This window comes from Pseudophryne corroboree, chromosome 2 (genome assembly GCF_028390025.1).
Source record: "Pseudophryne corroboree isolate aPseCor3 chromosome 2, aPseCor3.hap2, whole genome shotgun sequence".
In the NCBI taxonomy this organism is placed as follows: domain Eukaryota; kingdom Metazoa; phylum Chordata; class Amphibia; order Anura; family Myobatrachidae; genus Pseudophryne; species Pseudophryne corroboree.
The window spans coordinates 35,609,265-35,636,626 of NC_086445.1; the positions used below are offsets into that span (position 1 = coordinate 35,609,265).

The following is a 27,362-nucleotide window of genomic DNA, read 5'->3' on the forward strand; positions in this document are numbered from 1 at the left end:
GGCGGAATTGAGGACTCGTCCCCAATTTCTGCCTAAGGTGGTTTCAGCTTTTCATTTGAACCAACCTATTGTGGTGCCTGCGGCTACTCGGGACTTGGAGGATTCCAAGTTGCTGGATGTAGTCAGGGCCCTGAAAATTTATGTTTCCAGAACGGCTGGAGTCAGGAAAACTGACTCGCTGTTTATCCTCTACGCACCAAACAAGATGGGTGCTCCTGATTCAAAGCAGACTATTGCTCGCTGGATATGTAGCACAATTCAGCTTGCACATTCTGCGGCGGGACTGCCGCATCCTAGATCAGTAAAAGCCCATTCCACGAGGAAGGTGGGCTCTTCTTGGGCGGCTGCCCGAGGGGTCTCGGCTTTACAACTTTGCCGAGCTGCTACTTGGTCGGGGTCAAACACATTTGCAAGATTTTACAAGTTTGATACCCTGGCTGAGGAGGACCTGGAGTTCGCTCATTCGGTGCTGCAGAGTCATCCGCACTCTCCCGCCCGTTTGGGAGCTTTGGTATAATCCCCATGGTCCTTACGGAGTCCCAGCATCCACTTAGGACGTCAGAGAAAATAAGATTTTACTCACCTGTAAATCTATTTCTCGTAGTCCGTAGTGGATGCTGGGCGCCCATCCCAAGTGCGGATTGTCTGCAATACTTGTACATAGTTATTGTTAACTAAAGGGTTATTATTGAGAGCCATCTGTGCAGAGGCTCCGTTGTTGTCATACTGTTAACTGGGTATTGTATCACGAGTTGTACGGTGTGATTGGTGTGGCTGGTAGGAGTCTTACCCGGGATTCAAAATCCTTCCTTATTGTGTCAGCTCTTCCAGGCACAGTATCCTAACTGACGTCTGGAGGAGGGTCATAGGGGGAGGAGCCAGTGCACACCAGGTAGTCCTAAAGCTTTCTTTAGTTGTGCCCAGTCTCCTGCGGAGCCGCTATTCCCCATGGTCCTTACGGAGTCCCAGCATCCACTACGGACTACGAGAAATAGATTTACCGGTGAGTAAAATCTTATTTTTCTGCATTGTATGTGACTTGTTCTAGTTCTGCTGTCTGCTTTTCCATTCTGTCTGATATAGAGCTTTCCCTATTTCTCTCAGTAACCCTAGGATACTTGGTGTGTACAGGGTTCTCTGTGCTCCACATTACACTGTATTTGTGGGGACATATTGTCACATACTGTTTTGTGTTACACACTGCTCGTTGACATATTATGTGTTCACCACTCCCTGCAGCTATGTCTAGCAAAGGGGAGGGAGCTAAATAGGCTCTGGCCCCTACACTAGTGTCATGTAGGTCCTGATTAGCAGGCTTTTCTCTGCAGGATGTGTTGCAAGATGGTCAGTGTGCCTTTTGTTATTCCCCACCTGGCCTGTCAGCCCCTCCAGCTCCAGCAGACCCTCCTTGGGCTTCTTTTTCTCAAATGCTGGCAAAAACAGTGTACCACATTACAACCCCAGCGCTAGCTCCCCCTATGGCATTGCCGCACCAGTTCCCACAACAGGTACATCCATCTATACCGGTCACGCCTGTCTCTCCTCCATGGATCCACATGTTCTCTGCCTCTGTGAAGAGTCTGGCTGCCTCTTCTGCTGTCTTTCACCGTTTGTTGCAAGGCCAGGAACCCTTGCCTACTACTACTAATACTAAGCGTACTGTGCCCTACTCACAGTCTATGCCACAGCCAGATTCTGAGAAATCATCTGGTGATGATGCTGACTACCCCTCAGAGGAGGAAGACCTTCAGTCTAAATTCAATGTAGCTGCTTTAGTGAGAGCGGTTAAATTCACTCTTCAATTAGAAAATGAAAAACCAGCACCTAAAGCAAAGGAACCTCCTTGTAAACACCAGAAGGTAGTGGTGGTGGAATTCCCCCACTTAGATCACTTCGCTGAGGCCATGGGCAAAGCGTGGAAGGCTCCAAGCAAGAAATACCACATCCCTAAAATGCTCAGTTCCGTTTACCCTCTTCCAGCTAATGATTGTACTAAGTGGAAAACTCCCAACAGTGGATTCCCATGTGACACGTTTAGTAAAGAGCTCAACTTTACCTATCCCTACAGCATCTTCCGTGAAGGTGGCGGATAGACAGTTGGATGCGTGTCTTAAATCTTTACACTCTCTTACTGAAGCTACTTCTCACCCTACCATGTCTATGGCCTGGGTGGCTAAAGCCATAGAAAGCTAAGCAGATGCCCTAGAAAACAGTTTCCCTTCAAGCGCTACCTGGGAACAAGTGTCATACATTGCTAACATCAGAGAAGCGGCTCTTGATACTGCCCTTCGTCCTCCAAAGCTTTGGCTGCCTCACTGGTAGCTCGCTACATTGTTTGGCTTTGCTCATGGAAGGCTGACTCTGATTCTAAAAAATCCCTTGAAGCACTTCCCATGTGCTGGGGAATTACTTTTTGGCCCTGAGCTGGACAAAATTGTTACTAACTCGGCGCCTCTAAATTGGCTTGCCTGTCCTTAACCTCCTCTACACAGCCACGGACTTCCTCCTTTCTGCCTTTTCGCCTTTTACTAGACTGTTGCACTCCACAAAGGCCTCTAAACCCAAAACCAAGCAGGCATAGGCTGCTAGATGTCCAACCACCATGCTGAGGATAAACCCTCAGCCTGACAGGACTCCTGGGAGATCCCATGGTGGGGTATCGACTTATTCAGTTCACATATGCTTGGAGTCAGATAATAACAGTAAGTGTGCCGTAAGTGATCTCTCTTTCTGGAGACTTCCTCCCTAACAGTACTTTCCTACAAGCCCTCCCACAGACCTCAGCAAAGCCAAGGCTCTACAGATGGCTATTCACTCCTTACTACTGTTGAGGAATCTTATATTATATTAACATCAGGGGTGCCAATTATTGAAAAGGGGTCTCTTCAATAATAACGTGTATATTTTTATAATATACGTCTATCATATATATCTGCAAATATATTATGTTAGTCTTACCAATTAGGTGGCTGATATATATATATATATATATATATGCAGTTGTCATACATATGAACTAGGGAGGCCAATCCCGGGATCGGGATCGGTGGAATCCCGGGATTTGGGCCCAAAAATGCCGGGATTTGAATCCTGGGATTGGAGCATCCAATCCCGGGATTCACGGGATTATACTAATATTAGGCGGGCGGTAGCCATGAACAAGTTGAACGCGGCGGGAATTCAAATGTAGCGCAGGACGCCAGCCAATCGAAGCTGGCGGACCGGCAGCCAATCAGGGAAGCTGCAGCGGCAGCCAATCAGGAGCGACTGCTGCGGCCGCTTCCCTGATTGGCTACCGGTCCGCCAGCTCTGGTTGGCTGGCGGACGGCGCTTCATTTGAAATGTCGCCGCGTTCAGTGTGTTCATGGTTGCCGCCCGCCTAATAGTAAGTACTATTACTTACACCCACCCTCTCTCCCTCCGTGAAGTCAGTGGTGCTCCCTACAGCCTTCCTCCCTCCCGCGCCGCTACCAACCCTCCCTGCCGCGACCTACACCCTCCCTCCTGAGTCCCGCATTGACCGTTTTTCAATCCTGAATCCCGGGATTGAAAAAACGGCCCAGGATTGGCCTCCCTAATATGAACTAGAAAATTATGAAATTATGATTCCAAAGTGAGTTCAAACAAGGAATTACAGCTTTGACCATATTGATTGGTTTATTTACAGGCAAATCAAATTATACAGAATAAGATATACACAGTAGTCATATATATACTAATTATATTTATGCTTCCTTAATTATATAACAAAAAAACAACATGAAACAATTTAACAAACTTAGACAATTAATAACATAAATTGTATACTTGCAAGTACATAGTTACCATTCTAGGATCATTCTTTCGGTGTGGACATCTCTCCTTCCTCTCTCACTTTCCTAAGCTCCTGAAGTAACTTCCACCCCAACCAACTAACTAACTGACTGAACTCATGTATATTTATACAAGTTCAACCTGGCATATTCCTATTGGTTCCCTTGTAACTGATAACTGCCAGATTCCAAAGTGTCGTAAAACATGTCCAATTGTTCTGCCTCAAGGTGACGAGCAGTGGATGTATTCTGGAGTCATAGAGTCTGATATTTCTTAGTCAATCAAAGGTTTTCCTTTTGATTATTTGGAGTGTAAACACATTTGTTTACCACAGGTGTTAGCATGGACAATTGGGAGTTGCTAATTCAATTGATGTTGTGTTTTTCATTGTCTCCGGTCTGCAGTATAACAAAACAAAGGCCAGATACCATCCATTTTCTAATTATATGCAGATTTATGACTCCGCATTCTAAACACAGCCCTGCACATACCAGTATCTGTGTGCATTTTACTATAAATTGCATTTAACTTATACATGTACAAACCTAATTAATCTATTTCTTAATGTATACTGACCTATACTATTCACTATGGTTAAATCACCTATTTATAATGAATTGTATTTTAATTCAGACAATATCCATTACCCTAATATTATATTAAGCGCGAACCATTACCTATATGGCAACACTACATTCAGGCGTGATTATTCCCATCCCAACAGGGCAAGGGCTTTTACTCAACACTCTCTTTGGTTAAGAAACCCAATGGGTCTCATTGGCCCATCCTCAATCTCAAGTTACTGAACAAATATCTCAGAATGCCCTCGTTCCGTATGGAAACCCTTGTTCCATTGTCCTAGCTATGCAGCCTGGGGACTTTATTGTCTCCATGGACATGCAGGACGCATACCTACTTGTAACTATAGTGACCTACCATCAGCAGTACCTCCAGTTTGCTGTCTTGCATCAACATTTCCAGTTTCAAGCTCTGCTTTTTGGCCTTTCCACCGTCCCACAGATATTTACCAAACTCTTGGTGACAATGGCAGCTCAGCTTTGTTGTCAAGAAATCAGAATAATCCCTTACCTGGATGACCTACTAATCCTGGCACACTCCCTGGGGGTCCTCAGCCACCATCTTCAGGTAATCATAACCTTCCTACAGAGTCACGGTTGGCTACTCAACTGGAAAATGTCCTCCCTAATCCCCTCTCAGAGAATGCTACATCGCTGGGCTCTTCTGGATGCTCACATACAAAAAATATTCCTATCTCCGGACAAGATTGTGGCATCGCACCTGCAGGTACACAAATTGCTCCGTGGTCACAGTGTGTCCATTCACTCGATAATGCAGACCCTGGGCTCAATGGTATCCACCTTTGACATGGTGGAATACACTCAGTTCCTCACCAGGCCTTTACAACATCTAGTACTCACCAGGTGGAATGGACAACCAAGCAGCTGAAATCCCAGATGATGACTCTTCGTCATTAGGATGTCCCTCTCATGATGGTTGCAAACCTCCAACCTGGACAAGGGTCATCCATTCTGGATTCCGGAATGGGTTCTTCTCACCACAGATGCCAGCCTCCGTGGATGGGTAGCCACAACCGGAAGTCATACCTTTCAAGGCCATTGGGCCCCTACCGAAAGGGATCTCCCAATCAACATCCATCAACTTTGAGCTGTCTACAGAGCCCTCAATCTGGCTCGAGACCATATTCACGGTTATCCAGTTCAGTCAGACAACGCCACAGCAGTGGCTTATCTCAATCACCAGGTAGGCAATCGCAGTTTCTCAGCAATTACTGAAGTGGCACAGATTCTCACCTGAGCAGAACATCTCCCAGCCAGCTCCATGGTCTTCATCCCGGGAGTCCTCAACTGGGAAGCTGACTTCCTACGTCTCCAGGATGTACATGCCAAAGAGTGGTCTCTAAATCCAGATGTCTTTTAGCTTCTAGTGGACAAATGGTGTCTTCCGGATGTGAACCTCATGGCTTCCAAACACAACTGCGAGGTACCTGTCTACAAGTCCAGAAAAAGGGATCCAGATTCAACCTTCGTAGACACATCGCAGTCAAATGGCACGGAAGGTCTGGCATATCTCTTCCCTCCAGTATCCCTCCTTTGCAGGGTGCTCTGTAAATTAAAATAGGAGGGCAGTACTGTGATCTTGATAACTCTAGCCTGGCCCAGACGCCATTATTTCACGGATCTCCAGGGTCTATTCATAGACATGCCCTTTCCACTTCCTCTTCGACCGATCCTTTTGTTACAGGGTCCCTGCCTACACCCAGATATAGCTCAGCTATCTTTGACAGTGTGTCTCTTTAGTCATCCATCTTAAGGTCTAAGGGATTCTCCCATTCGGTGGCTCAGACTATGCTCCGAGCATGGAAGCCATTTCCAGAATCCTTGCCTTTCTCCAGGCGGGCCTTGATCTGGGTCTTGCTTCACTTAAAGTACACGTCTCAGCTCTGTCCGTCTGGTTCTAGAGATGGATCACTCAGTTGGCGGATGTGCATACATTCCTTCTGGGGGTATTCCAGAGTCAACCTCCATTTGTCCCTCCAGTGGCTCCTTGGGATTTGTCTTTAGTCCTTTGAGCATTGCAGCAGTACCCACAGTATTTGAACCACTGGACTCTATTTTCCTCACATCGATAACCACAAAGACTCTTTTTCTTTTGCCAATCACTTCAGCATGAAGGGTGTCAGACTTAGGAGCACTTTCTTGCCGCTCCCTATTTTTGATCTTACATCATGACAAAGCAGTACTGCGGACAAAACAGGGTTACTTTCCCAAGGTGGTATCCAGCTTCCATCTCAACTAAGAAATTGTTGTTCTGGCTTTCCACTCGCCAGACTTCTCCATAGGGGCAGCCTCCTTATATGTGGTCCATGCTCTTCGTATCTATGTGAACCGTACTAGTTCCATCAGGAAAACAGATTCCCTCTTTGTCCTTTTTGGATTCCTCACAAAGGGGAAAGGGGAAATCAGTTGCACAGGAAAAAGGTAAGAAGATGCCCCTAGTTTAAATATAGCATTAATTGTTCATGATTTTTTAGGGGGTGCTACTACAGATCATATCATGGTGCAAGATAAATGAGACAAGGAGGAAAAGGATCTGTCTTCGGTGCACAAGAATTTAAAATATAACTTAATTATTTTATTAAAAATGAATATCACGTTAAACTTTGACGCGTCCTACTGATTAACTAGTATGCGAAATATAAAAAAACACAAATAACAGGTATGTGAAGATGTGACAACACTGTGAACTACAGACAAAGAAGAAAATCAAATAAACATAGATTTGTTAAAAAACTGAGCGTCTGTTTTGTGTCTGTCCTATTTAATCACTGTCTTGATGTAAGTCAATACTGCTCTATATTTATTTTCAATTTATGTTGCGTATTGACACAATTATAATAGAGCTGTTACGTTAGTGCTTCTATAAAAGCCTTTGGCATAATGCCCAGACTCCTTGGGGTTTGGATACAGATTATGGGGTATATTCAATTGAAGTCGGATCCATTCCGACATTCATTTGTCGGACTGGATTCGACGTGGGCTATTCAATGACATCTCAGTTCGACTTTTAAAAAAGTTGAATTGAGATGCGGGAGGGGAGACGGGGAGAGCAGCGCTACAGCAGCGGGGTCATCGAGGTCTCGCTTGTTGGAGCCGGGTGGACGCGGCTGTGAGCAGTGGCTGTGACATCCTCCAGCGCTGCTCACCCCATCCCCGCCTCGGCTCTCCCCGTCTCCGGCGCTGCTGTCCCCATCTCATTCGACTTTTTTAAAGTCGAACTGAGATGGTCGACACATCTTTTTCGACACAAGCACGTGGATCGGCATTTTTCCGCCGATCCACGTGCTTTTCGACAAGTCGAATTCGACTTGTCGAAAAATTTGGGGTTATATTGAATAGGTTGGAACTCCTTCCGACCTAAAAATTTCAAAAACTGCAGCTTTCGACGGCAGAACAACCGCTTCGTGCGAACGGGTCAGAATGACCCCCTATATCTCTAGCTCCACAACCGGATAATATGGACCTTTATGTATATGTACTGTCCGTGGCCACACTAATATATGTGGAATCCTTTTTGGATTCCACAAGCGAGGCTGGCCAGCTAACAGACTTGCTCAATGGCTTCGCATGACTATCTCACAAGCTTACACGCAGGCTGATCTCCCTGTTCCTGTTAGTCTCTGCTAACTCTACTCGATCTGTAGGACCATCGTGGCGTGTCTACTGAACAACTGTGCAAGGCAGCCACGTGGTCTTCGGCCCACATTTCCTAGGTTCTATACCTTTGATATGTTTGCCTCTCAAGATGCATCTTTTGGCTGCAACGTTCTCCTCTCGGCTTAGCAGCGTCCCCTCCCAAGTTCAACTGCTTAGGGACATCCCCAAGGTTATCCCTGTGGAGGCCTGTGGACACCGAAGTAGAAAATAAGAGTTATGGTAAAAGTTACCTTTGTTAACTCTTTTTCTTAGATGTCCACAGTATCCACAGGGCACCCATCCTGACGCACCTAGCTTCAATGGGTTACTCCTTTCAGTCACCAGTTCCCATCTCTTAGTTGTGAAGAGTGTGTTTCCTTTGTGTACCATCCTTTCTTCTCTCCTCCCCAGCTCCTGCTTTGGGCTTGTTAACAAAAACTGAAGAACCTGAGCTGTGGGTGGGTATGATGGAGAAGGACCAGTGCATCTTGGAAGCTTAAAAAGCTTAACTGTTCAGTGCTTGATCCTGGTTTCCATCATCATACCCAAAGGTCATCCCTATTTCTCTATTTTAATTGCATTTCATTTTTGTATCACTTTCTCTATAGCTTCGGCTTCCTAAATACTAATTTATTAACACTATAGTTTTTCACTGGTATGCTACGCTGGGCTTTCTGGCTTATGCTGGTGTTTTAAAATAGAGAAATAGTGTTAAAAAATGAATAAGTGAAAAGTGTTAATAGAATGTGTGGTGCCTCTGGACTGGCTGAGCTGGATGGCCTTAGTGTGGCATACCCTTACATTCTATTAACACTTTTCACTTATTAATTTTTTAACACTATTTCTCTATTTTAATTGCATTTCATTTTTGTATCACTTTCTCTATAGCTTCGGCTTCCTAAATACTAATTTATTAACACTATAGTTTTTTCACTGGTATGCTACGCTGGGCTTTCTGGCTTATGCTGGTGTTTTGGGGTGCCACACCCTGCACCTAGATATAGCGCTAGGGACCCCAAATATACAGAGACGCCTTGATGCGGCTTTGGGGCTTATTCACACATTTGCGCAAATATGTGTAACGAAGATCTCTGAATTCTATTATTATGTGGAATTTAAATCTGGTTACGGTTATCATTCAATATTTTAAACCTACCTGTAAATCTTTTTCTCCTAGTCCGTAGAGGATGCTGGGGAGTCCGTAAGGACCATGGGGTATAGACGGGCTCCGCAGGAGACATGGGCACTTTAAGACCTTTAATGGGCGTGAACTGGCTCCTCCCTCTATGCCCCTCCTCCAGACTCCAGTTATAGGAACTGTGCCCAGAGGAGACGGACATTTCGAGGAAAAGGATTTTGTTAATTAAGGGTGAGACACATACCATCTCACACCACAAACACACCGTACAACATGGTATACAAGTAAACCAGTTAACAGTATGAACAACAACAGAAAACAGCAACAGCCTGATTTCAACAGTAACACAACCTGTGTGTAACTTTATCAATAACTATGTACAATTATTGCAGATTTCAGTCCGCACTGGGACGGGCGCTCAGCATCCTCTACGGACTAGGAGAAAAAGATTTACCGGTAGGTTTAAAATCTTATTTTCTCTTACGTCTTAGAGGATGCTGGGGACTCCGTAAGGACCATGGGGTTTATACCAAAGCTTCAGACTGGACGGGAGAGTGCGGATGACTCTGTAGCACCGATTGAGCAAACATGAGGTCCTCATCAGCCAGGGTATCAAACTTATAGAAAGTGTTTGAACCCGACCAAGTAGCCGCTCGGCCAAGCTGTAACACCGAGACACCACGGGTAGCCGCCCAAGAAGAACCCACCTTCCTAGTGGAATGGGCCTTTACCGATTTTGGCAATCCAGCCGTAGAATGAGCCTGCTAAATCGTGTTACAGATCCAGCGTGCAATAGTCTGCTTGGAAGCAGGTGCGCCAATCTTGTTGGCCGCATACAGGACACACAGTGCCTCTGTTTTCCTAATACGAGCCGTTCTGGCTACATAGATTTTTAAAGCCCTGACCACATCAAGGGACTTGGAATCCTCCAAGACATCCATAGCCACTGGCACCACAATAGGTTGGTTCATGTGAAACGACGAAACCACCTTGGGTAGAAATTGAGGACGAGTTCTCAATTCCGCTCTATCTACATGGAAAATCAGATAGGGGCTCTGGTGAGACAAGACCGCCAATTGCTGAAGCCAAGGCCAATAACATGACCACTTTCCAAGTGAGAAATTTCAAGTCAACAGTTTGAAGTGGTTCAAACCAATGTGATTTAAGGAACTGTAACACCACGTTAAGGTCCCACGGTGCCACTGGGGGCACAAAAGGAGGTTGGATGTGCAGTACTCCCTTCACAAAAGTCTGCACTTCTGGAAGCTTCTGGAAGAGAAGCCAATTCCTTCTGAAAGAATATTGATAAGGCTGAAATCTGCACCTTAATGGAGCCTAACTTTAGGCCCATATCCACTCCTGTCTATAGAAAATGGAGAAAACGACCCAGCTGGAAATCCTCCGTAGGAGCATTCTTGGATTCACACCAAGACACATACTTCCTCCAGATACGGTGATAGTGCTTCGCCGTTACCTCCTTCCTAGCTTTAAGTAGAGTAGGGATGACTTCCCCTGGAATACCTTTCCTAGCTAGGATCTGGTGTTCAACCGCCATGCCGTCAAATGTAATCGCGGTAAGTCCTGGAACACACACGGCCCCTGTTGTAACAGGTCCTCTCTGAGAGGAAGATGCCAAGGATCTTCCGTGAGCATTTCCTGAAGATCTGGATACCAGGCCCTTCGAGGCCAATATGGAACAATGAGTATCGTCTGAACCTTTGTTCTTCTTATGATTCTCAATATTTTTGAGATGAGTGCAAGTGGAGGGAACACATAGACCGCCTGATACACCCATGGTGTTACCAGCGCGTCCACCGCTATCGCCTGAGGGTCCCTTGACCTTGAACAATACGTCCGAAGCTTCTTGTTGAGGCGTGACGCCATCATGTCTATTTGAGGGAGTCCCCAGCAACTTGTCACTTCTGCAAAGACCTCTTGATGAAGTCCCCACTCTCCTGGATGGAGATCGTGTCTGCTGCGGAAGTCTGCTTCCCAGTTGTCCACTCCTGGAATGAATACTGCTCACGTGATTTTCCGCCCAGCAAAGAATCCTGGTGGCCTCTGCCATTGCTGCTCTGCTCCTTGTCCCGCCTTGTCGGTTTACATGCGCCACGGCTGTGACGTTGTCTGACTGGATCAGAACCGGTAGGTTGCGAAGAAGATGCTCTGCCTGTCTCAGGCCGTTGTATATGGCCCTTAATTCCAGCACATTTATGTGCAGACAAGCCTCCTGGCTTGACCATATTCCCTGAAAGTTTATTCCCTGTGTGACCGCTCCCCATCCTCGGAGGCTCGCGTCCGTGGTCACGAGAACCCAATCCTGAATTCCGAACCTGCGACCCTCTAGAAGGTGAGCCCCCTGGAGCCACCACAGGAGAGAGATCCTGGCCCTGGGGGACAGGCATATCAACCGATGCATTTGGAGATGGGACCCTGACCACTTGTTCAGTAGGTCCCACTGAAAAGATATTGCATGAAACCTGCCAAACGGAATGGCCTCGTAGGCCGCCACCATCTTTCCCAACACTCGAGTGCATTGATGAATCGATACTCTTTTTGGTTTTAGCAGATCCTTGACCATGTTCTGGATTTCCTGAGCTTTTTCCACTGGAAGAAAAACCCTCTGTCTTTCCGTATCCAGAATCATGCCCAAGAACGACAGCCGAGTTGTCGGAACCAACTGCGACTTTTGCAAATTTAGAAGCCAGCCGTGTTGTTGTAGCACCCTCAGAGAGAGCTCCACGTTTTTCAGTAATTGTTCTCTTGATCTTGCTTTTATCAGGAGATCGTCCAATTACGGGATAATTGTGACCCCCTGCTTCCGCAGGAGCACCATAATTTCTGCCATTACCTTGGTGAAAATCCTCAGGGCCGTGGAAAGCCCAAACGGCAACGTCTGAAATTGGTAATGACAATCCTGCACAGTGAATCTCAGGAACGCCTGATGAGGAGGGTATATGGGGACATGACGGTATGCATCCTTTATGTCTAGTGAGACCATAAAATCCCCCCCGTCCAGACTGGAGATCACTGCTCGGAGAGATTCCATCTTGAATTTGAATCTCCTTAAATACAGGTTTAGGGATTTTAGGTTTAGAATCGGTCTGACCGAGCCGTCCGGCTTCGGGACCACGAATAGAGTTGAATAAAACCCCTTCCCATGTTGTAACCGGCGAACCATGATAATCACTTGCTGTTGACACAGCTTTTGTATTGCCGCTGAAACTATTGTTCTCTCTGGGAGAGAAGCTGGTAAGGCCGATTTGAAAAATCGGTGCGGAGGGACGTCCTCGAACTCTAGTTTGTATCCTTGGGTCACAATTCCTAGCACCCAAGGATCCAGGTCCGACTGAACCCAGACCTGGCTGAAGAGGCGAAGACGTGCCCCCACCGGCGTGGACTCCCGCAGGGGAGCCCCAGCGTCATGCGGTGGATTTGGCAGAAGCCGGAGAGGACTTTTGCTCCTGGGAACTAGCCGTAGCTGGTGTTCTTTTCCCCCTTCCTCTACCTCTGGCGAGGAAAGATGATCCACGCCCCTTTCTGAATTTATGAGACCGAAAGGACTGCATCTGGTATTGAGGCGGTTTCTTTTGCTGTGGAGGAACAAAAGGCAAAAAGGAAGACTTACCCGCGGTAGCTGTGGAAACCAGGTACGCGAGGCCCTCTCCAAACAAAACTTCACCCTTGTAAGGCAAAGCCTCCATAAGTCTCTTGGAGTCAGCATCACCAGTCCACTGACGGGTCCACAGCGACCTCCTAGCTGAAATAGCCATGGCATTGGCCATGGATCCCAAGAGGCCAATATCTCTTGCAGCCTCCCTTAGGTATAATGCTGCGTCCTTGATGTGACCCAAAGTTAACAGAACAGTATCCCTGTCGAGGGTGTCCATGTCAGATGACAAGTTATCTGCTCAACTTGCAGTTGCACTACCCACCCATGCCGACGCAACTGCCGGTCTGAGAAGGGCTCCCGTAGTCACATAAATTGATTTTAAAGTGGTTTCCTGCTTACGGTCCGCAGGATCCTTTAGGGTCGCCGTGTCCGGGGACGGTAGGGTCACTATTTTGGATAACTGCGTCAAGGCTTTATCCACCGAGGGAGAGGATTCCCACCGTAACCTGTCCTGTGAGGGGAAAGGATACGCCATAATAATTCTCTTGGGAACCTGCAGCCTCTTGTCTGGAGTTTCCCAAGCCTTTTCAAATAGGGCGTTCACTTCATGAGATGGGGGAAACGTTACCTCAGGTTTCTTCTCTTTGTGTCAGGGACAGAAGGGTCCTCTGTGATATGTAATACATCCTTTATTGCTACAATCATGTATTGAATACTCTTGGCCACCCGTGGGTGTAACCTCGCCTCATCACTGGAGTCGGAATCCGTGTCGGTATCAGTGTCTGCTATCTGGGTAAAGGGACGTTTCTGGAACCCTGATGGGTTCTGTGACACAGCAATATCCATGGATTGACTCCATGCTTGGTTCTGAGACATGTCGACACACACGTACTGACACCCCCACACACACTGAATTATAGGGGACAGACCCACAAGGAGGTCCTTTGGAGAGACAGAGAGGAAGTTTGCCAGCTCACACCCAACGCCGCCACAGTCTGAAATATAACAATACCCCAGACCTGTATAGCGCGTTTTATATATAATATATCTCAAATCAGCACCAAATATTGTGCCCCCCCTCGTTTTGCACCCTGTTACTTGTATATATCAGGGCAGGGTCCGGGAGCAGCGTCTCTGCAGCTAAGCTGTGGAGAAAATGGCGCTGGTTAGAGCTGAGGGACGAAGCCCCGCCCCCTCGATGGCGGGCTTCGGTCCCGCTAATATTTATACTGGCGGGGGTTTTAAATAACCTGCAATGCAGTGTATATAGCTTGCCAGTCGTTTTTATGAGGTAATCCTTGCTGCCCAGGGCGCTCCCCCTGCGCCCTGCACCCTTGCAGTGCCTAGTGTGTGTGTGGGAGCAAAGACGCGCAGCGCGACCGCTGCGCTGTACCTTCCTAAGCTCTGATGTCTTCTGCCGCCTGTGAAGTCTTCTTCCTTCCTATACTCCCCCGGCTTCTATCTTCCGGCTCTGTGAGGAGGACGGCGGCGCGGCTCCGGGAACAAACAGCAAGGACGACACCTGTGTTCAGACCCTCTGGAGCTAATGGTGTCCAGTAGCCTAAGAAGCAGAGCCCATCAGTCCAGGAAAGTGGGTCTGCTTCTCTCCCCTCAGTCCCACGAAGCAGGGAGTCTGTTGCCAGCAGTGCCCCCTGAACATAAAAAACCTAACAAAGTCTATTTTCTAGAGAAACTCGGTAGAGCTCCCCTAGTGTGTGACCAGTCTCCTCTGGGCACAGGATCTAACTGGAGTCTGGAGGAGGGGCATAGAGGGAGGAGCCAGTTCACGCCCATTAAAGGTCTTAAAGTGCCCATGTCTCCTGCGGAGCCCGTCTATACCCCATGGTCCTTACGGACTCCCCAGCATCCTCTACGGACTAGGAGAAAAAGATTTACAGGTAGGTTTAAAATATTGAATGATAACCGTAACCAGATTTAAATTCTACATAATAATAGAATTCAGAGATCTTCGTTACACATATTTGCGCAAATGTGTGAATAAGCCCCAAAGCCGCATCAAGGCGTCTCTGTATATTTGGGGTCCCTAGCGCTATATCTAGGTGCAGGGTGTGGCACCCCAAAACACCAGCATAAGCCAGAAAGCCCAGCGTAGCATACCAGTGAAAAAACTATAGTGTTAATAAATTAGTATTTAGGAAGCCGAAGCTATAGAGAAAGTGATACAAAAATGAAATGCAATTAAAATAGAGAAATAGTGTTATAGTGGTGTCCCCAGCATCCTCTAGGACGTAAGAGAAAATGAGTTAACAAATGTAAGTTTTGCCATAACTTCTTTTTTTATTGTTCAATAAAAAGACTATAGGGGGACTTCCGGTAGGTGGGGCATCAAGTATGGCCGCTTTTTAGATGCTCTCCTGGAGAAGACACCTGGCATCAGCTTCCATCCAGCTTTACACTGCAGTTCTGAAAGAACAAAGTGCAGCATCGGATAGACTACAGGCTGCACAACACATTGGTGTCTGTATCTGGGGGAGAAAGTATATATCTACCGGAGTCCGGCCACTGATCATAGTGGCATGTATGAACGCCATACTTTGGCGCAATAATTGGCGTGAGGACTGGGGTGCCTTCACTTGAAGTGCTCACCGTCATCAAGCCTGCCAGCTGTGTTACCCTGTTCTCTTGCACCCCCCCCCCCCACCTATTGCCTGGGAGGCGGCAGTTCTATCCCCGGTTTGAGAGGAGGAAGGCTCGTTACCCAGGGCATACTGACCCATAGTGAACCGTGGTGCACTGACTGGACGGGACTCCAACTCTGACTGACCTAGAGGCTGTGCCATTCCTACCTGAGCTGTTGTACAGGGCTGCGCTCTAGCTGTGCTGCAGAGATCTCCGATGCGGACAGCTTGACTCCACGGGGTGAGTGGTGCTGCATCTCTACCCTGAGTTCACCCCCCCTGCTGTCACAGCCTGGCGCCTAGCTTGGGAGACCTGTGTCTGATCTCTGCCACCCTCCCCTTCGCCTACGGTGATTCCTCTCTGGCCCCTCGACATCTGCTGCTTGCGGCTCCGGGTCAGCCTGCGATCTGCCGTGCGGAAGTAGCGGAGCTGAGCCTTGGTCCCGGACTCTCCTGATGGTCTCTGCAGCACCGGCGGTGCTCCCTCTCGGAACCCTTGGCATCTGCCCCATACGGCTCCTGTGAACGACTGCACTGCTGCTGAGGAGCTGATCCCTGGCCTGAGTCTCCCTTGTCTATAGAACTGGCTCACCTGTGCTCATATACTAGGCGAATGTCTGCATCATCATCCAGTAACCCCCTGAGAAACTGGGACTTATTGTCCGAGGGCTGCTGCAGTGAACCCTGATCTTCGCTGGACTTTTGCCTCTGTTTCCAAGCTTTCTTTCTCCATCGATTCTTGTCCAAGCGTGGAAATATTTAACTATTCAGTTGGACTTCATCAATCCTCGTGTTTGGAGTCTTTAGTTCGACTACAGTACTTGTGAGCTTAACTTTTTTTGTACGTTTTTATTTGTATTTCACCTATTCGCTTTTTGGCTTTTTTATTTTTATTTTCATACTAGTGTGCTTTAACGCTTGCTACTTTTTCTCGGCTGAGATACAGTACTTCATAATCTGACTCCAGTACATAACTTTCATGTTTTGGTGTTAATCTTCTGTTACACATTTTAAGTGGTAGCTGGTAAAATGTCTATGTGTGGGATTCCCTCTTGGAAGATATGCCCTCCGCTACCCTCTCTCCCTCCTGTCTCAACAGGGGAGCTGGTCATATCTTCACCGCATGACACTGACGCTCTCGCCACTCAACTGGCGGCAGAGCTATCAAAAATCTTAATGCCTTACATAGAAAGTAGAATCAACTGTTTGATGCCCCTTCTGATGACCAGTCTCCTTGTCTATCTGTTTTGATGCAGTCGCAAGGACACTGTGACATTGATGATTTATCTACTACCAGCCTCAGAACAGGGCCCCCATATATTTCTGAGGCGGATGCCACTATTTCTACCCCCACACCTAACTGCTATAGCAACTTTTCCAGTTGTGCTGAAATCCCTGACTCTCACCTTTCTGACGAAAGAGACTTGCATTTTGAATTGGGAACATCCTTACCATGGGGTATATTTACAAGGATTCGTGTTTTGGCCGTTTTGAAGGGTGTTTGAACTCGAATGGTACCGGATGCATTTTACTGCAACTTTTTGAATCCTGATACGATCATTCACTAAGCTGCCGAGTATTGCACAATCGTTTTTTCCGATGTCGATGTGATTCGTAATATCAGGCAGTGTTTTACGGGAGTGATGAGTAAAACACTGCCTGACAAAACACAAGGAATCCCGGCCGGATCTGTGAGATCCGTGCAGGGCTTCATTGTGTACCTTAAAAAGTTGATTAAAGTCTTTAAAAATCTGAAAAAAATTGCGTGGGGTCCCCCCTCCTAAGCACAACCAGCCTCGGGCTCTTTGAGCCGGTCCTGGTTGAAAAAATATGGGGGGGGGGGGGGAAATGACAGGGGTTCCCCCATATTTAATCATCCAGCACCGGGCTCTGCGCCTGGTCCTGGTTCCAAAAATACGGGGGACAAAAAGCGTAGGGGTCCCCCGTATTTTTGAGACCAGCACCGGGCTCCACTAGCCAGGTACATAATGCCACAGCCGGGGGACACTTTTATACTGGTCCCTGCGGCCCTGGCATTACATACCCAACTAGTCACCCCTGGCCGGTGTACCCTGGAGTGGGAACTCCTTAAATCAAGGGGTCCTCCCCTCCAGCCACCCAAGGGCCAGGGGTGAAGCCCGAGGCTGTCCCCCCCCATCCAAGGGCGGCGGATGGGGGGCTGATAGCCTTTTGAAAAAAATGTGAATATTGTTTTTAGTAGCAGTACTACAAGTCCCAGCAAGCCTCCCCGCAAGCTGGTACTTGGAGAACCACAAGTACCAGCATTCGGTGGAAGACCGGGCCCGCTGGTACCTGTAGTACTACTACTAAAAAAATACCCCCCAAAAAAACAGGACACACACACACCGTGAAAGTATAAGTTTATTACATACATGCACACCTCCATACATACATACTTACCTATGTTCCCACGAGGCTCGGTCCTCTTCTCCATGTAGAATCCTTGGGGGACCTGTGAATAAAATTATACTCACAGAATCCAGTGTAGAATCAGACCTTTGTATAATCCACGTACTTGGCAAAATAATAAAACGGAAACCCGACCACGCACTGAAAGGGGTCCCATGTTTACACATGGGACCCCTTTCCCCGACTGCCAGGACCCCCCCTGACTCCTGTCAAAGAGGGTCCCTTCAGCCAATCAGGGAGCGCCACGTCGTGGCACTCTCCTGATTGGCTGTGTGCTCCTGTAGTGTCTGAGGCAGCACACGGCAGAGATACAATGTAGCGCCTATGCGCTCCATTGTAGCCAATGGTGGGAACTTTGCGGTCAGCGGTTGACCGAAAGTAACCTCACCACTGACCGCAAAGTTCCCACCATTGGCTACAATAGAGCGCATAGGCGCTACATTGTATCTGTGCCGTGTGCTGCCTCACAGACACTACAGGAGCACACAGCCAATCAGGAGAGTGCCACGACGTGGCGCTCCCTGATTGGCTGAAGGGACCGTCTTTGACAGGAGTCAGGGGGGGTCCTGGCAGTCGGGGAAAGGGGTCCCATGTGTAAACATGGGACCCCTTTCAGTGCGTGGTCGGGTTTCCATTTTATTGTTTTGCCAAGTACGTGGATTATACAAAGGTCTGATTCTACACTGGATTATGTGAGTATAATTTTTTTCACAGGTCCCCCAAGGATTCTACATGGAGCAGAGGACCGAGCCTCGTGGGAACATAGGTAAGTATGTATGTATGGAGGTGTGCATGTATGTAATAAACTTATACTTTCACGGTGTGTGTGTCCTGTTTTTTTGGGGGTATTTTTTTAGTAGTAGTACTACAGGTACCAGCGGGCCCGGTTTTCCACTGCATGCTGGTACTTGTGGTTCTCCAAGTACCAGCTTGCGGGGGAGGCTTGCTGGGACTTGTAGTACTGCTACTAAAAACAATATTCACATTTTTTCAAAAGGCTATCAGCCCCCCATCCGCCGCCCTTGGATGGGGAGGACAGCCTCGGGCTTCACCCCTGGCCCTTGGGTGGCTGGAGGGGGGGACCCCTTGATTTAAGGGGTTCCCACTCCTCCAGGGTACCCCGGCCAGGGGTGACTAGTTGGGTATGTAATGCCAGGGCCGCAGGGACCAGTATAAAAGTGTCCCCCGGCTGTGGCATTATGTACCTGGCTAGTGGAGCCCGGTGCTGGTTTCAAAAATACGGGGGACCCCTACGCTTTTTGACCCCCATATTTTTGGAACCAGGACCAGGCGCAGAGCCCGGTGCTGGTTGATTAAATATGGGGGAACCCCTGTCATTTTTTTCCCCATATTTTGTCAACCAGGACCGGCTCAAAGAGCCCGAGGCTGGTTATGCTTAGGAGGGGGGACCCCACGCAATTTTTTTTTCAGTTTTTACACTAAACAGACCCTTTCCCATAGATAACCATGCACAGATCTCACTGATCCGTGCATGGTTATCCAAACTTGACTGGAAAAAGCAGGTCTATTTTTTTGCTGCTTTTTTTAACGAATCTAAAAAAAACAGACCCGCACTTGAGCACTCAGAAACTAACACCCAAATACTAATGAATAGTGAATGCCCGTATTGTATGAAATAACAGCCGTGTTTGACCGATGGTCTATTCATTCGTATTTCGGAACTTTGCAAATCAAACCATTACGAATAGTCCAAACACTGCCGAGATTGGTGCTTAGTAAATTCCCGGATTGGGACTTAGAAAAAAAAACACAAATCGGACAAACTCGGATTTTTAGTAAATACTGGCCCATGTGTTGCCCTTTTTTTACCCTGCAGACAGATACAAGGTGAAAACATGTCCTGTTTAATTAGCCCACATATGTTGATTTCTCCCTCGCCCACTAGGTTGTTGTATTGGTTTATCAGAAAGGAAAGGCCAATCGTCAATGTACCACTTTTACTTCAGGACCCTCTCGGTGCTGTTACTTGAATAGTTTGTTATTTATTCCCATCTCCTTGGCCTGCCTACATAGTGTATGACCTTCACTCAAGACTTTGACTTTGGCAAATATCATATTGATATTGGTTCTGTATATATTAGCACATGGATCAAAATATGGCCCTTATACATGGGTATTACATCTAAACTATTCTTATTGGTTCTATATACACTAGCATATGGATCAGAATACGGCCCCTCTATATGGGTATTGCATCTAATATACTTTTATTGGTTCTGTATACTCTAGCATGTGGATCAGAATACGGCCCCTCTATATGGGTATTGCATCTAATATACTTTTATTGGTTCTGTATACTCTAGCATGTGGATCAGAATACGGCCCCTCTATATGGGTATTGCATCTAATATACTTTTATTGGTTCTGTATACCCTAGCATGTGGATCAGAATACGGCCCCTCTATATGGGTATTGCATCTAATATACTTTTATTGGTTCTGTATACCCTAGCATGTGGATCAGAATATGGCCCCTATGCATGTGTATTTCACATTTGGTATCGTAGTATTGTGGACTGCGGAATACATTTCATCCTACTTCCTTTTACCCTATGCCGTGATATAGTTTCCACTACATAGGTAGTTTACATTTCAGTTTGCAGTTTATCTTATGACCATGGGCTACGGCCGTAGCTCATGCTTTCCCTATTTTGGTTGGAAAAATTTGAGGAAAAGGAGGAGTTTGGAGCAATGCATTATTTATTTAGCCTGTGATTACCATACACCTTTTGCTAATCCTTCATATAATAACCTATCACACTGTTTTATTTGCTGTGTTAAAAACTAGTTTACCTGAACTATTTGTTACGTTGTCTTGATTTAAGACTCTTTGATTATGTAAACTATCTGAATGCATTTGCTTCAATAAAAAAATTCTTGAAAAAAAAAAAAAAAAAGACTATAGGGCAGGCTATCAAAGTAGTTTTGTCGCTTCCAATTGTTTGATTTATGCGAATAAGATACACATTTTGAGTGAAAAAGACACTCTGTATGGCGCAGTCACTGGGACCTGGCGTTGAATGGGGCTGTTTGTCCTGATGGAAGCCACCGTGTATGAGGACACATATGTAGATGCTCTATTGTTTGGTTAGCTTGAACCTTTGCAGAGGTTTCTCTCCAGAGTCTGACACTTATGGTGTCCTGCTGGTAGCAGTCACGTCTGCCCATCACATGAGGTGTGAGAGGTAATAAAGTCCATTCTACATGCAGGGCTCAGGCTTCAGCAGGTGACTTATGTCTGGCAGCAGGGTGGTCATCTCACTAAACCTCTGTCAACCATTATCTACTAGATGTGAGATCCTCTGTGGATTCTCTTCCTCCAAACCCTTATCCAGTGAAAATTCATTTTCCTGCAATTTTGTGCACTTATACTATTGATTGTACATAACCCACCCTCGGTTTCATGTCTTGCTTGGGTGCCTCCCCTCCATGGATGGGCTGCCATAGATTTTTAAAAGGAAATGGTAGACTTTTTACTGTATACTTCTTTGTAATACTCCACAGGAGCATCATTGGTCCACCCCTACTGTCTGTCTTGTTGGGCAAATTGGGAAGTTTCTCAGAGACAGAGAAGGAAAGGAAGAGTCCAGGGGAGGTCTAATCAGCTGATTAAGATGTTATCCAATTAGTAAATGCTGTTATACCCGCTGCCCTCCTGCGGTAATGTACTTCCATTTGTTATTTCTCAGCATTGCTGGGTGGCACCTGTAATATAGCCAGCAATGGTATAGTACCCTGCAGCCATGGTATATGATTATCAGCCAGTGCCACGAGGTGCTAGATGTCTTTATGGCACCTCATGGCCACCAAGATCAAAGATGTTTCCTGTCACCCCCATAGAGGTGCATAGGAAAGTCAGTGATGTTGGGGTTCTGTATCTGTGATGTGCGCTGCTGATGATTGACCTCCCTCCTACAATCCATATTGTTATAGTAATAACTTACACTCAGCCTACTGGTTGCCTTCTGCATATATAGGTCCTCCTGCTGCTGTCTGACCCGGCGTCATGTTGAATTAGTCTCTCCTGTTATCAGGGGTCTATCCCTGACTTGTTGATCTTTGGATAGCAGCCTCTCACATTCCCCCATGTCTGTAAGCGCCCAGCCGACCATAATCCAGCACTGCGTCCTACCGCTACCTCCGCTCTGATACAGTTATAGGATTATGTGGAGGTACTTTCAAAAATATTCCCTTTACAGGTTGAGGCACCATATAATAATGTCAAGTAAATGTGGACATCTGTTCTGTCCCGAAGTTACTCTATACTTTTATAACTACCCTTCTGCTTGGAGTTTTCCCCTTAATGCCAGTGAGGGGTTGGGTACGGGATCCCGGCGGTCAAAATACCAACGCCGTAATCCCGACCATCAGAATGCCGGCAGGGGGAGCGAGCGGAACGAAGCCCCTTGTGGGCTCGCTATTCTCGCCACACTGCGGGCTTGGTGGCTCGCCACAGGTTCTGTTTCCACTCCACGGGTGTCGTGGACACCCAGGAGTGGGAATAGCTTTGGCAGCGCTGCTGGCATTCTGGCGGTCGGGATTCCGGCGTCGGTATTTTGACCGCCGGGATTCCGACCGCCGGGATTTCAACTACATCCCCCAGTGAGGGGAGGAGACAGATTCAAGAACCTTTTAGTAGTGAAAAAGAAAAATGGCTGCCTCCATTGTGCTCAAAAGAGAGGAGTAGTAATGTCAGTACAACAGTCCATTTACATTTTAAATACACTGTAAGCTAGACAGTTCTCGACAAACTCCAAGGTTATGTGGGAATGGAAGGGTTAACTTATAAATAACAATTGTATATGGTACTGAATACATTCGATAATATCTGTATGTCAAACATGTATAACTATGCAGAGTTAATTGCACATGATGACGTGGCCCATCGCTGATGTACAGAGGGTTTATCTTAGTACTTTTGTCCCCAACAGGTCCGCACGCCTCCTCACACTATCCTGAGAAGACGCATCAGTGCTCGGAGTGTCCGCAATGTTTCCCTAATCATTCAGCCCTCGTCACCCATCAGCAAACGCATAGCGCCAGTAATCTGTATAGATGCTCGGTTTACGGAGTGGGTTCCAGCGCCAGATTGGTTCTTAACTACCACCAGCGATGTCACACTAAGGAAAAACGATTTCATTGCTCTTATTGTGGGAAATCCTTTCATCAGAGGTCAGGTCTCCTGTCACATAAGAGGACTCACACCGGGGAGAGGCCATTTTCTTGCCCGGAGTGCGGGAGATGTTTTACCAGAAGGTATGGCCTTACTACACACCAGCGGATTCACTCCGGCGAGAAGCCATTTAAGTGCACGGAGTGCGGCAAATGTTTTATCCAGAATGCCGACCTTGTGAAGCATCAGCGCACTCACACCGGGGAGCGACCGTTTGTGTGTTCCCAGTGCGGCCGCCGTTTTTCTGATAGCTCAAATCTATGGCGACATAAGAAAGCTCACAATGATCTAGGAGAATAAACTGCCCGTCACATGCATAACAAGACTTGTATAAGAACTGCAGACAGACTTCTTTTCCCACCGAATGCAGGACTTGGAATTGCACAAGGAGCTGTTCCCAGTTGTGGATCCATCTAAAAATGTACATTGTGGATACAATAGAAACATCACTTACAAATCCCACCTACTACCACTTTTTGGCGTAACTTAAATTAGTTATGCAAGTGAAGGACATCAGAACTGGATCCGGTCAGAATCCCGTCAGTCGGGATCCCAGCAGTCAAAATGCTGATGCCGGAATCCCGACATGTCTCGTAATGCTGGCGCCGGAATCCCGACATGTACACATTAGGGGGCCATTGGGGAAAGGTAAGTATATTTACCTTTCTGTAAATATAAAGGGATACCCAATAACGCTAAAAGAATCCTAAAGCAGCACCTCTAGAAGAACCTCCTGTTAGCCAAGGTTCAGAACAAACATCTAACAAACAGATCTGAGGGCGCTAGATATATGGTACTGTTCCAATATTATAATGTAATAATCATTTGAAAACCTATAATAATAACATTCTCAATTATGTTTGAATTAAATGTATTCAGAAAAGTACATAAAACATATAGAGCATCTATATACTTTTACACCTTTGGATTTTTCCGATTTCACATTCAGATTTTTATGTGTTTCTTTGTTGCCATGGATTCAAAATGCAACACAAATGTAGAACAATAGATAGACCCAACACGTTTCGTCCCTTAAGGGACTTCATCAGAGGTACAAAATCTAAATAATAAAATAAAACAACTAAGTATATGAACAGTACCACATTTCCAAATAATGCTTATGATTCTTTACAATCAAATATACCAGATGCCCCAAAAAATGAGGTTACGGTAACTTGATTAAAATGTATACGTATACACCTCTATTTGTGCCAGTTTGAATGGATATAAAACCTAATGGATAAATTATTACTTTGGGCTCAAGGTTAAAGGTTTAGGAGGGTTAGTGGGTGGTGGGAGGAAGTAACGATACATACTAGGCTATATCTGGTATATTAAATCACAGCGTGATGTGGCTCCATTGTGAGGGGGGGGGGAGTCCATTCACAAATGTCATATCTCAGCTGTGGTCTAAGTGTGACCTGTATATACATAAATAGTAATGGGAGGAGTTTAAATAAAACTCTGGGAATGACTCTAAATGTATATGAGAAGAGGGAAGGTCATACATACGGGATCCGGTCTGAAGATCGACAGTGTCTAGGTCGACAATGTTTAGGTCGACCACTATAGGTCGACATTCACTAGGTCGACATGGATGGAAGGTCGACAGGGTTTCTAGGTCGACATGTGCTAGGTCGACAGGTCTAAAGGTCGACATGAGTTTTTCACATTTTTTTTTTTCATACTTAACGATCCACGTGGACTACGATTGGAACGGTAAAGTGTGCCGAGCGAAGCGGTAGCGGAGCGAAGGCACCATGCCCGAAGCGTGGCGAGCGAAGTGAGTGCACTAATTTAATTAGTGCACTAATTTAATTAGTAAAGGTGGTATGCCTAGAATAATAAATTAACATAATTTCAAGGTGGGAACATTTTAACAAACACATTTCAGAATGAGGGCATCAATGGTCAAACTAAGATGGACGACGGTTCATAGATAAACAGAATGTGTGTACATAATGATATTCAGATAGGTTACAATTCAGTAGTATATAAACATTAATACAGCGCATAGTATAAACAAAAATTTAATGTGGTATGAAAAGACACATATATCAGGCAACAAACAGTATTGATGTAACATCAAAGTTTAAAGACAGCGTCAGATGTTTCTAACAGCAATAAGTACTGTTGTAACATATAAATAACATCAAGAATACATTCAAATTAATATGGATGCAAGATCATATGTTGAGCTTTAAGAACTCTAAATACAGCAATGAAAACATCCATATATGGGAGCAATGAAAAAAAGGGGAGATCCTAGTGTGTTCCTCTCAGAGTTCAGTGGATTACTGAGAGAGAACTTTGGAGCCACTATTTATACCCACTAAGGTGTGACATCACTTCCTTCCATATATTTTAATGGAGCAATAAAGTAAAATGGGAAATAGACATATATAGGAATAGAAGTGGTTTCTTTTAAATGTTTATATATAGCCAACCATGAGTTAAATAGACACAATAAATTATAAACGTGGACAAATATTGAAAGGTGAAGAAATAACTAATGTGAGGCCGGTGGAACGCATTTCCGTTCTGCGTTCCACCGACGGCAACTAGCTTCCGGCTTTGCATTCCACCAGTTAGGTGGAACTTCCTGTCCAGCGCAAGCTTCCTGGATAGCGCTCCTAAACACAGGGGAGAGGGGCTCCTCCTCCTCAGCACTCGTCGAGAGGGAGGGGAGGGAGTAACTCTCGTCTAGACAGCCACAAGGGCCAGTGCATTAAGTGGATACATTAAGTGGGAACTACGGGATAGAACGGAACAATGTGGTACTTCCGGTCTGCATTCCACATAATACCGGAAAGTCTCGTCTATGCGTTCCAACTATTGATTACAATAATAACTATATCAGTGGTTGAATATTAATATAGTTAGATAATAAGGTATGATGTGTACAGTTATTTTTAAGAGGGACTGTGCACGTGAACAAATAAAAACCATTAAAAGGAACAGTGTTTCTAAATATTTATTAACTGGGATTAAACCCGATATTTAGAAGGGTTACAGACAAAATAGCCATATAACTTATATTGAACAATCAATCAATATATTTAGCACTAAATATATAGGTGCAATAATGATCAATTAAATATTTATAGCAATTACTATCTGTAGCCCTTCTAAATATCGGTTTTAATCCCAGTTAATAAATATTTAGAAACACTGTTCCTTATAACTGTTTTTTATTTGTTCAGAGAATCTATGGGGCATTGCTAAGAGAAAGATGAGAGACATGAGACGGAACAATGCAGAAGAGCTGAAGGCCGCTATTGAAGCATCCGGGTCTTCCATAACACCTCAGCAGTGCCACAGGCTGATAGAATCCATGCCACGCCGCATTGAGGCAGTAATTCATGCAAAAGGGGCCCAAACCAAGTACTAAGTACATAAGTATGATTATACATTTCTGTATTTAAAATCCTTTTTTTATTGATTTTATGTAATATTCTAATTTCCTGAGATTTTGGATTTGGGGTTTTCTTAAGCTGTAAACCACAATCATTAAAATTATAACAAGTAAAGGCTTGAAATATCTCACTTTGCATGTAATGAGTCTATGTTATATATTAGTTTCACCTTTTAAGTTAAATTACTGAAATAAATGAACTTTTGCACGATATTCTAATTTTCGGAGTTTCACCTGTATATGTGTGAGGCTATGGGGGCAGCATGTGTGTGAGGCTATGGGGGCAGCATGTGTGTGAGGCTATGGGGCAGCATGTGTGTGAGGCTATGGGGGCAGCATGTGTGTGAGGCTATGGGGGCAGCATGTGTGTGAGGCTATGGGGGCAGCATGTGTGTAAGGCTATGGGGGCAGCATGTGTGTGAGGCTATGGAGGCAGCATGTGTGTGAGGCTATGGGGGCAGCATGTGTGTGAGGCTATGGGGCAGCATGTGTGTGAGGCTATGGGGGTAGCATGCATGTGAGGCTACGGGTGCAGCATGTGTGTGAGGCTATGGGGCAGCATGTGTGTGAGGCTATGGGGGCAGCATGTGTGTGAGGCTACAGGGTCAGCATGTGTGTGAGGCTACAGGAGGCAGCATGTGTGTGAGGCTATGGGGGGCAGCATGTGTGTGAGGCTACGGGGGTAGCATGTGTGTGAGGCTACGGGGGGCAGCATGTGTGTGAGGCTACGGGGGCAGCATGTGTGTGAGGCTATGGGGGTAGCATGTGTGATGATATGGGGGCAGCATGTGTGTGAGGCTATGGGGGTAGCATGTGTGTGAGGATATGGGGGCAGCATGTGTGTGAGGCTATGGGGACAGCATGTGTGTGAGGCTATGGGGGTAGC

At 46.1% G+C, this 27,362-nt stretch overlaps 1 protein-coding gene across 2 annotated transcripts in view; it reads left to right on the top strand.

Moving 5' to 3' along the window:
- Positions 1 to 26,695, top strand: part of LOC134995451 (oocyte zinc finger protein XlCOF7.1-like) — a 163,533-nt gene extending 136,838 nt beyond the window's left edge. Inside the window, exon 12 of one of the 2 annotated variants that reach the window (XM_063951105.1) lies at positions 26,265 to 26,695. In XM_063951105.1, the coding sequence (XP_063807175.1) occupies positions 26,265 to 26,452 (188 nt within the window). In that variant the 3' untranslated portion in view covers positions 26,453 to 26,695. Of the gene's footprint in view, positions 1 to 22,819; positions 24,161 to 26,264 lie in introns of those variants that run through there. The other variant, XM_063951096.1, reaches the window with a different exon arrangement.
- Positions 26,696 to 27,362: the final 667 nt, after the last annotated feature.